Source organism: Amphiura filiformis, chromosome 5, assembly GCF_039555335.1.
Source record: "Amphiura filiformis chromosome 5, Afil_fr2py, whole genome shotgun sequence".
Taxonomy (NCBI): Eukaryota; Metazoa; Echinodermata; class Ophiuroidea; order Amphilepidida; family Amphiuridae; genus Amphiura; species Amphiura filiformis.
The window spans coordinates 12,913,703-12,925,220 of NC_092632.1; the positions used below are offsets into that span (position 1 = coordinate 12,913,703).

General features: G+C 37.9%; 1 protein-coding gene across 1 annotated transcript; it reads right to left on the reverse strand.

The window, feature by feature from the left end:
* Window positions 1-415: 415 nt before the first annotated feature.
* Window positions 416-9,823, reverse strand: LOC140152650 (uncharacterized). Its single transcript, XM_072175085.1, has 2 exons — window positions 9,676-9,823; window positions 416-3,041 (listed from the first exon to the last, which is right to left on the reverse strand). The coding sequence occupies exon 2, from the start codon at window positions 2,420-2,422 to the stop codon at window positions 923-925; it is 1,500 nt and encodes a 499-aa protein (XP_072031186.1). The 5' UTR covers window positions 2,423-3,041; window positions 9,676-9,823; the 3' UTR covers window positions 416-922.
* Window positions 9,824-11,518: the final 1,695 nt, after the last annotated feature.

The following is an 11,518-nucleotide window of genomic DNA, read 5'->3' on the forward strand; positions in this document are numbered from 1 at the left end:
ACTCGGCTATGTAAACCACCCTCCCCCAGATGAGCAAATTTCACTCCAAAAATGTGCGAGCTAAGCATTGATATGGTTTTAAAAAGAACTTACCCAAAATTACTACTATGCACTTATACCCGAGAGCATCCGTGTTTCCAGAATGTTTCGAAAAAATTGGAGGTAGGCTTATTGCCGAAGGTTGGCTCATACCTGTGTGATTAGAGTACTTTCAAGAAACCACAAGGCATAAACACAAATGCAATATTAATATAGCACATATTCTGCACCCATGCTAAGAGTGGAGGTCTCCTGAAAAGCATTACTTACAATGTATTAAGGGAGGGCGAGTTAGCGCAGCAGTAATTCCCTCGCTTTGTAATTCCCTCGCTTTGCACCACTGAGGTCCCGGGTTCAAGCCCGGCGCGCCCAAGGACTCATGTGCACTTGGTTTATCCCGATTCCATGCTCGCTCTCGCAGGTTTTCTCCGGGATCTCCGGTTTCCTCCTGTATTGCAAAAATCGGTGATTAGTTAATTGGTTATCAAAAACTTCATTCACCCAATGGAATTAGGGGAGCTGCACAGATAATTGGTGGATGTTACAATCTAAATGCGGATAGGTGTGCGCCGTTCGGCAGCAACCTAGTTGATGCAATCTGATTGTGATGATTCACCATTGCAGCGAAATTACAGCGCTTTGAGTCCTCTAAGATCTGGAGAAAGGCGCTTTATAAATCCAAAATTTATTTTAAAATTTATTTATTTATTAAGCGTGAAATAACTGCAGTGCATAATTTCATGTACAGGTAAATATAATTGGGAGTGACATTTCACAACTGAACTTTACAAAATTGATGACTTCTCTTACTTCACCTTTCCACTACAAGTACAACAGTTCAGTTTTTAGAGTCAATATAAACATGGTACAAAAATGTTTTCAATTATTTACATTTAGCAAGCTTATCCTTAATTAGCTTGCTAGCATTCTTATCAAGATATTCTCTGACAAGAATAGTGTGTAAAACAGTTATATCATCTGCTGAAGTCATTGCCTTTAACTCTTTACTGTTGACTTCATCACTGGAGATTTTAGCGCCCTCACCCCCTGTCAACACCCTCTCGGCTACTTCTTTATTGGTCAGCCTGAGCAATGCGTCAATAAGTTTCTTCTCCACCTGTCGTTCTAGACTCTTCCTCTTTTTCTTCAGGTTCTCTTTCTTCCGTCTTTTCTGTCGTCTTTCCTCGGCAGCTTCTACCGATTCTGTTGTGAATCTTCTGCAAATGTTCTGTAAAGTGTCGGTAACCTTGCTCGTGAAAGAATCAACGTTAGTTTTCAAATTTTCAATCTTCTCTACCATTTCATCCAGGAAGTCAATTTCTCCAGCAACTGGTCCATCCTCGTCATCAAACAGCAAGCTCCTACGTGTCACCATATCAGATTTTGTTGTTTCAATGCGCAGTGACATTTTCTCAAGTTCTTTGGCTGTTTTCTCGCACCTTCTCACATCGTCACTCTTGCAATTGACTGGGACGGAAGAGTACCTTATGACATTCTGAGCTATTCCAGAATTTCTATTTGCTACTAGATTGTGCACTCTTGTATCAAGCGTAGTCACAATATTGTAAATTTCCCAGCGCCACTTCTGCTGTTGTGACAGGTATTTCTGGAATTCCTCTTTAGTGCTTAATCTGGCAAAATCATCTTTATACACAACTTTAGCAACGTCATTGTTAAATCGCAATCTGTCTGTATATGCATTTTCAATCAGGTACTCTTTGGGACAATCTGATTCCATGGGTGCGGAGGTTCGAACAGATTTAGTTTTAGCTTTTTTGGTGGGCCGTGCTGGTACTGTTGCAGGTGATTCAACTTTGAATTCTGTGATAGTTTCTTCCAACGGTTTTGGCAGTGTCCTTTTTCTCTTACTTCGACGAATGTTTTCTGCAAGCTTGCCCGCCAAAGACCTGTTAGGGTTGGGTAAGGTATCAGGTGTAGGTGTGGAACTAGAATTGGGCGAGGATTCAGGTGTGGCACTAGTAGCGGGCTCTGGCTCAGTTTCATGTGCAGCACTAGTAGCGGGCTCTGTTTCATGTGCAGCACTAGAAGTGGGCTCGGTTTCATGACCAGTACCAGGCTCAGTTTTAAGATCAGCGCTAGTAGCGGGCTCAGTTTCATGACCAGCGATAGTAGCGGGCTCAGTTTCATGAGCAGCACTAGTAGCAAGCACAGTTTCATGAGCAGCACTAGAAGCGGGCTCAGTTTCATGACCAGCACTAGTAGCGGGCTCAGTTTCATGACCAGCGCTAGTAGCAGGCTCAGTTTCATGACCAGCGCTAGTAGCGGGCTCAGTTTCATGACCAGGAGTTAATGAGGGCATGGTTTCAGGTGCAGCAGTTGAAGAGGGCACTATTTCAGGTGGAGCACTGCTGATAGTGGGCATAGTTTCTGGTGGAGCACTAGTGGGCAAATGTTCAGGTACAGAACTAGAAGCTGGCAATGTTTCAGCACTGGGCACAGGAATGGGGCCAGGAACAGAAACAGGTAAAGCATTAGGATCAGGAAAACGTGCAGCGTGTGGCAATCCATTAGGGTTTGGATAATCATTAGGGTTATGTAAAACATTCTGAGTGGTTACTGCTGGATTTGGTCGAACATCTTGGATGGGAAACACATTAGGGCTACGATACGTGCTCTGAGAGGGGAGAGATTAGGGTTGGGTTGGTTGGGATACAATCTAGGGTTGGGTGGTATAGAATATGGACTAGAGTTGGGTGGCATGGAAGGGTTGATTGGCATTATGGTTGGGTTGTTCGGCATCATGGTTGGGTTGAATGTATTAGGGTTTGGCAAAGAGCTAGCTGCAGGGTTAGAATAAATGTTAAGATTAGGGTTGGGGTTTAGGTTAGGATGTGGGTAAGACATGGTATTGGCGGCAAGGTGATGAGATTGTGGCTGATGCTGCTGTGAACTTGGGCCTGGTACGTAATTCATGGCTTGGTTGCTTAAATGGGATATTAATACCACTGGTTCAGTCACAGTTGATGTAGATTGTCAGCAATCTATAATGGAGGTGAAAGGAAAAAAAAAATGCTGTCAAAATATGGATGTGGCATTACACTGCATAAAATAGGCCTTCTCTTATGAAATACATACATCCCCTATTGAAGACATGTCCTTAATCTCACACACACACAGGGAGAGTGAATTTCAAATGGTGTTACCTGATTGGGTGACTCAATTTTAAATCTACACCCTCTGTGCCCAGTTGGCTATGTGAGCTTCATTATTAGGCAGGTTGAAATTTGAACCTACATGTAGTTTTAAGCAGGATTATCTTATCTGCCCACAAAGGCACAGGTCTCTTTTATTATATGCAACAGCAAACCTGTTGAAAAAGGTAATGATGAAATAACCCCGAAAATAACTTGATCATGGGAAAAAATCTCGACCTTCCCTAGCGACGACTGTGTATTCTTTCAGTCCGACATCCTGGCTTTTTCTAGTATCGAGCCCAAACTGCACATGGCTCACAGTTTGTTATGAATGATAGAAACCGGTTGATAAGGCGGCTACATAGCGACATTGTTCACTCCAACTTGGGGAGTGTTAAGAAATACTTTGGTGGTGGGGGGGGGGGGTGGAAAATATGTAGGGGATAATTATAACCTGATTATCTGAAGATGCTAGGATCACGAAATACTCCTTTCATTTTAAAATATATCAATAATTAATTTTAAAATAATTAATGTATTCATTTATCAAATTACTAATTTAATTGATTAATTTTATAATGTGTGATTTGCTCCACAGCAACGCCCTCAATTATTTTTTTTAATTCTTGCACCTTTGTAATGGCCATTGGTGTACATAAATGCCCTGTGAAAGACTAAGCCTGAAGTGCTTTAATTACAGTAAAATTTAACATAAAACCGGGTATCTCCGGTTTTATTCTGAGCTCACTGATCAAGTGCTGGATCAACACATCGTGTGCGTGTGTTACGGTGTGTATCATTGAATCACTGCATCAGTGACGTACCGTATAATCTGTATGCATATGGTCATTTTCACGGTAAAGGGTGTAACTTTGGATTTTTAACATTTTAATCCGTAGTGTTCTAATAAAGCCACAGAATTCCATAATTTTTGGCCACATAAGTCATCTAGTTAGCAGCTACCTTGGGTAGCATAATCAGCTTTGGGAGTTACTGCGTTCAGTTTTAGCAGGCTTAAATGTACTTAATATTGCCATTTTGAAAAACTATAAAAAACAGTAACATTTTTGTAAAACCCTGTGTTTTCTTCAGTTAGTTCATGGATAATTTTTCTTATCCTGAAAGTACAGTCATATGTTCAGTAAACACTGCCACATTAGATTTAATTGTGAACGGCCCTGTATTTTTGAGAACCGGACTTCGATATTTGTCGTTTCGAGGCTTCATTTTCCGTTAACAATTGTTAACAAACTTTGTGGGTGTAGCTTTGGTTCATAATTCTTGGTTATTTCTTCACTTCTTCTTGATTTATAACAGTTGTTATCTTAACTTGAAATGGGTAACAAAAATTAGCCGATTTGCAAGCTTTTAAAATTTTTATAAAATCTTGACTTCAAATAGCCGTTTTTCCGTTAACTTTTTGAAGCCTCCGAAACAAACTGTTCAGCAAGCTTGTGCAAATATAAATAAAAGAGCTCATCCAATCTATTTATCAAAATGTAGCAAAGTAGATCCTCAAGTCACATGTTTTTAAATCGTGGAGATATATATCACCGTTTGAAAATGGGACCCAATACAAACTTTCCGTTAACAATTGAAGCCTCCGAAACAAATGAAGCCTCCGAAACAACAGTAAACTTAATTATCATCTATGCATATCTAAATTGGTGTGTTTCATACTGATATCTGCATTGTAATTATTACTTGATATGTGCAGAATGTCATAAATTTTAAAAAAAATTGACATTATGGTTAATGTTTGAAAAATATACTGATACCTTAAAAAGCCTGTTTCGGAGGCTTCACATGCAAAAACACCATACTTAACAAATGGGTGAAAAAATTAATGTGTGATAAATCTACAATATCTGCCGCATAGAATCATTGATTCAATACACACAAGAAAATAACAGCTTAGATGATCCCAACACTGTTGTTTTCAAAAAACTACTTCTGCAATGTTTAACAATTGTTAACATGAAGCCTCCGAAACAAAAAAAAATGACTTGCTGTGATAATTTAATTTTTGTCACAACTGAAATTCAATACTTAGAAGCAAAGCATGAAAATTGGTAATTGTGATATTTTTACCTATTTTTTATGTCAACTTGTAGTACTTAGCTAAATATTTTACTTTTATGATCACCTGTGTTGTTAACTGAAGCCTCCGAAACACAAATCGCTTGAATTGCCAATTCTAAAAAATAACTCCAATTTCTGTGAAACTTGGATGGGAGGTTCCTTTCATCAAGTAGTATTTGTACATGAAGTTAGACATTCAAATTATTTTAGGAACCCAATTAAAACTTAAAAAATATGTTTAAGGTTTGGAAATTTCCATTGTAAATGACACTTGATGTTAAAAATTTTCAAAACTGCAATTACAAACATAGCAAAACATGGTATAAAATTTAACTTATATCTGTTGACTTACTTTGGAATGGAATTTCACATGTATTCCAGCTTTCATGTCAAAATTTTCTGAGGTTATGTAAAATACATTTTTCTTAGATTTTAACCAAAATGTTATGCAAATGTCAATTTTTTATTAGAAATCAAAAGGTTTAAGCCTTGAAACATTATTTTACTTGAATTTAAGTTGCTTCTATGCATGATTTCAGTAAACAGAAACATATTTAAGTGGTTTGAAATTTTGACCCTAAAAATCAAAAGTTACACCCTTTACCGTGAAAATGACCATATATGTCTTACGTCTTGATTGTTTATCTCATCAGCTGTGTGTAGCCAATAATCATGATAATAGTAGGCCTACAATCAACAAGATCATACACGCAATGTAAGCGATGTCCGTCTGTGTGCGCTATTTGTCTTACCCCTTCTTTGCCAATATTCATGATAATATTACGAACGGCGAGCTGCTACACACATTGCAGGCGCTGGAATGATATAGCAATTTTCTTTGTTTTACCTCATTTGTTTGGCTCAAAATTAAAAGGGGACAATGCAATCAGTAGCTACATTGTATCAATGAAAACTAACATCTAAATAGGAATCCGTTCTAAAGCGATCTTTAAGTAAATCACACATTATTGCTTTAAATTTTATAATTTAATTAATTATTAAATAAGTTGAAGCTTCAACGTTGAAATCAGGTTGAAATTAGGTTGATAACAGGCTGTTGATATCGGGTTGAAATGAAACGCCAGGTTGAAATATCAACATTGATTCAACGTTGACAAGAGGTTAAGGCTAATGAAAGTTGATTCTTAATTTCCCGTCACCTGCCCGTATCACCTTTTCAATTGGCCAAAACTTTCATTATTTCATAAAAAAAGTCAATTATCTGAAAATTGAAATGGAAATAATCAAAATTGAAACTCCCAAAATGTCTGACTGCCCTGCTGATCATAATCAGCAGTTTTTCTTAGTGTAGTAAATAAGGCCTACAAAAAACTGTTTGATTGGCGTAACATAAAAATAAATTGGGGTAGATCAGTCGGCAATTTTTTTATTTATTTGTTTTTACACACATTTTAAGCTGTAAATTGCATATGATAGAGGCTTTTGAACATTTTTGTCTCTTTTTTTAAAAATTTAATTAAAAAAAAAAATTTTATAAGAAAAAAAAGTCTAGGGTCGGGCCTATTTTTAAGGTTGGTCGGGTTACACCAATCAAACTCTTTTTATTTAGGCCTAATGGAAATTGAAGGATTACCTCATCATGTTTCTAGAGAGTACAAAAATTGCAATTTCTTTTCATTTTAAAAACAATTTTACTACACCCCTGTGGTAAATTTGTGACTATTTTTGCATTTTTCTCAAAAATTAATAACACATTGGTAACAAAAGTTATGTATATTATAATTTATAATGGGCAAGGAATCCAATTACTACACTGAAATTTCAGTGAATCAATACAAGCGGTTCAGTAAATATGAGAGGAAATGAGGTACATCCTAGCGGTACCTCATTTTCTATCACAAGTATCGAACCGCTTGTCTTGGGTCACTGAAATTCCAGTGTAGTAATTGAATTCCTGCCCCTATAATATACATAACTTTTGTTACCAGGGTGTTATTAGTTTTTGAGAAAAATGCAAAATATTCACAAATTTATTGAGGGGTGTAGTACCCCCTTAAGGGATCTGGAATTAGCGTTTTAAACGTTTCGACAGTATTTTTTGTGGGACATGAGAGCACATCAAGACATATCGAATTGCATTTGGAATACACAGAATGTCTTTCTGATATCAAATAATTTTCATTTTTTGAAATTCACGATAGGCCTATAATACAAATTTTATGACAAATTATTAAAATTTGATATTTTCACATTTTTGATATATAACAGTCCTCAAGTAAATTTTATAAATCTAATGATATATTCTTAAAGTGTATCAATTGAAAATTTTGACCTTTCATATTGAAGATATGGACAGTAAGGTCAAAAATTCATTCATAAAACCATGCCGGGTTAATTGCAACGATTCTGATCGGCCGAATAAGACCACATGTTTGTGACGTGTTGGGTTCATGAATATTTAATGAGCAGCGCGCTCCTGTCTGACACCAAAAGTCCGATGCTATGCACTTTGCATGCTTAGTGGTGCCTGGCGTGCTAACTGGCTCCTTTTTTTCTAACTTCGTTACAGCGTGAATGGGGTAGTTAGCTCGTGGGATGGGCTTACTCAAACAACAAACTTTCGACACGAATATTGTCCCGTCTGCCTCGTGTTTTTTCAAACCCCATTGCATCATTAAGCTTGTAGGTTTTCCATGTCTTATACTGGACCCATTTGTTCTTTTTGTCCGCCATGAATCCATGATGAGTAGTATAAACTGATATTTCTATCGGCAAACCTCGGTACAATTTTATCATAGCGCTACACTCACCGCTGACAGATCGCACATGTGTAGGTCATGTGCAGCCTTGTTCAGCTTCTAAATAATTATACAGTTCAGTTGAATGCATAAACATTACCTCATTTACTACGGTGGGCAATGGCATGTCACGGCTTTGTTGTGACATGAACAGCACGTTATCATATTCCGGTAGCGTGACCTCACAAGAAAGGTCAGCTAATTTACATATTAAATTGTCGAAAACGGCCAATCAGCGAGTAGAAAAGATATTGTTTGGGTCGTCACTTTTGTAAAGGCCAGGACATCGATTTATTTTATGCAAATCACTTTCGGGAACCGCTGCAACTTTGGAAACTCCTTCAGGTGACAAGGTGCGCTATAAATGGCACTCGGTAAAGTGATTTAAGGTGGGCTCTATGCGCGCGATCGCACTCGCGTGCCTTAAAATGCATTGACTGCGGTAAACAGGAAACTAATAATCAAGTGCTAAGGGCCTAATGACCTAAGCATTAATACCTGTTTTGAGATGTTCTTTCATCAACAATATAGGTAAATTTACTAATAGCCATATAAATGAAAGATTTAACAATAACAGTCTCGTAACTAAGGGGGCAGGGAGGCAATGTGGCCTGGGTGCCACCCTTTAATAGGGGCCGCCAAATTGACCAATTCAGCATCGATTCTGTGCCCCTCAGTCCAAGCGATGAAAGTCAAAAATCTTCGCACACATTTCAGCACCACATCAATTGATACAACATTTTATTTTTTTTAAGACCAATATTCAACTTCTAGTAACCAAAATTAATTAGTGGTAGCCTGGTAGGCCTTATTTGTCTTAAAATTTTGCGCACTCTGCGCGCAATTGTGTCAAGAATTGGGGGGGGGCAGTTGTAGTAACTACAAATTTCGAACGTTTGAGGACTTGTTCTCAAGTTGTAAAAGGTGCCATAGGGTGTCTTCAGTGTTAATTATTTTCATTATAAATGTCGCAAAATATTAATATTGACAATAATTAACGACATGTTTCACCTCTCCATATATTGTCATTGCTCACCTGTGTTTTCATATCATATTTTGTGGTGAAAAATGATTACAAATGAAATGTGTAATTTGCAATCATTTTTGGAGCAACGATTTCTTCGTACCGACGGCTAAGCATGTAAGTGTGTATGTTAATGCACATTAAGCACATACAAACACATACACAGCACCTGTTGGAACTCCCGGTCGGAGCCGGGAGTTTCAATTATTGGAAGGGGGGGCATTATGTATCCTTAGCCCTGGGCGCCATAACTGGTCAACCCCTAGCTACGCCACTGCCTGCATCTAAGATATTCTTGGGTGGATAATCCTCTATAATCCAATGGCTGCCATATTAATAATAGGACGCAATAGGCATTGATAGGACGCAATGCTGTCTTCATGTTTAAACCGCTTGTGATCATAGACTGTAAAATGGTCTATCATATGCATGATGTAGTCCTGCCAGCAAGACTTCATTCTTTATCTTAAACATAATGACATCAACGGACCTACGAGTTACAGTTACTGGAACTAATTAATGCATGATCATGATGATGTTGTGATCAACATGCAAATTGAACACATTAAAAAAACGTCAAATAGAAAATGACAGCCATCATAATAAGCACACTTACCACTGACAGTACTATATCGGTGTTTAAATAAATTCAACTATCGCAAAAAGAGGCCCTATCCTCTTAATTTTTCAAGCAAAACTGGAAGATCACGTAAGCAGCACTGTCTGAGACACCTGTCGAGTCGACTCGCGTCCCTACCTACTTTGACCTTCATGACCTTACTTCCGGGGTATTGCTAGTCTCTTACAAAGCCAATTAGTGAGTACTCTGGGCAAGGATCACTACACGCATGAGCTGAATCTGTAACTTCTGAGGGGGCTCCATTTTCTTCGGAAGCGGGGCAGAGGGAGCTGGGGTACATGGAAGGTCCAATGTAAAATAACTTTCGAAACTATTTTCGATTGAAAATCCAAGTTTTTTTGCCGATTACCAAGTTTTTCAATCAAAAAATTCAATCAAAAATCAAGTTTTTCACCGAAAAACTTGTTTTTTTCAAACAAAATTCAAGTTTTTCACTTTCAAAAACGAAGTTTTTCCCGGGAGTTTTTCAGCGGCGACAATCCTAGACTGCTTTGCATTCCCTTTTAACCCATACCATTTCATGCATAAAACACAACACATCCCCAGCATATACCATAGAAAGCCCCAGTGACTGCCCTCCCCAGAGGACAGGGTTCGGGTGGATTTTCTATGGTCAGAGGGATATTTAGAGCCAGAGGCCGCGGGATGATAAATTTAAAGGGTCTACTACATAAGCTACAGTAGGCCTAGACTACGACAATCCAAGTTTTTCGAACCCGTTTGGAAAACCAAGTTTTTCGATTTGAAAAGTTTTTCGGTGATAAACTTCAATCGAAAATCCAAGTTTTTCAAATCCGTTTGAAAAAACAGTTTTGTGAAAAACCAAGTCTTTTGGTGATAAACCAAGATTTTCAATAATTGATTGATTTTCAATTTTTGATGCCTATTCTATAAACCAAGTATTTTGCTGTCGAAAATCCAAATTTTTCGTTCAAATACAAGTTTTTCAATTGAAAATCTTGGTTTATCGTCGAAGTTAGTTTTTCAACTGATGTGCATGGTTTATAAATACAAATTCGAAAAACTTGTATTTTCGATCGAAAAACAAGTTTTTCATTGAAAAACTTTTTTGATTGAAAATCCAAGTTTTTCGATTGAAAATCTTGTTTTTTTGGTGAAAAACTTGGATTTTCAATTGAGAAACTTGAATTCCTTTATAAAAGGCGATGTCTGTCATTTTCATTTTGGATCCTTGGTTCTCAACTCTCAAGTGCTAAGATAAGGGGGCTCAGGGCGGGTAGGTCAGGGGGTGTCATGGTTGGTCAAGAGGTGAAGTGGGGGGGTGGTGCGGGGTTGCGACCGTACCTCCCCATATTTGTAAAAGTATACAAAAAGTCACAAAATTTAAGAATCAGGGATTTTACGTTTTTTGGTCAAAAAAGGTGCCGTCCAAATTTGTGGGAAAAGTCCACTTTTCACAAAATCGCCCCCATTGGAAAAAAAGTCGTAGTTTTACAGTTATAAGAAAACCCATAAAACGTATTGATCAAATTCCCTTATAAAGAGAATTGTTTGTCATTTTGATTTTGGATCCTTGGTTCTCAAGTGCCACAAATCCACGATAGGCATAAGCATGGAAGAAAGAGATCTTATCTCTTTCTTCCATGGCATAAGGGAGGGTCAAAGGGTGTCATGGTCGATGGTACATGGTCGGCGCAGTGTTGGGGAGTGTGTCAACTGTCAAGGGAAAGACGGATGTCAAGGGGTGTCATGGTGGGTTGTGGGATGTGAGAAATGGGGTACAGCTAAAATAGTTATAAGAAAAATCATAAGTCAAGCCATTTCTCCCATGATTAAGCAATAAAATATACGCCACTTT

What these genes read in the sequence shown, in the direction of transcription:
- LOC140152650 (XM_072175085.1), bottom strand. Translation starts at nt 2,422, where the DNA reads ATGCCCACTATCAGCAGTGCTCCACCTGAAATAGTGCCCTCTTCAACT.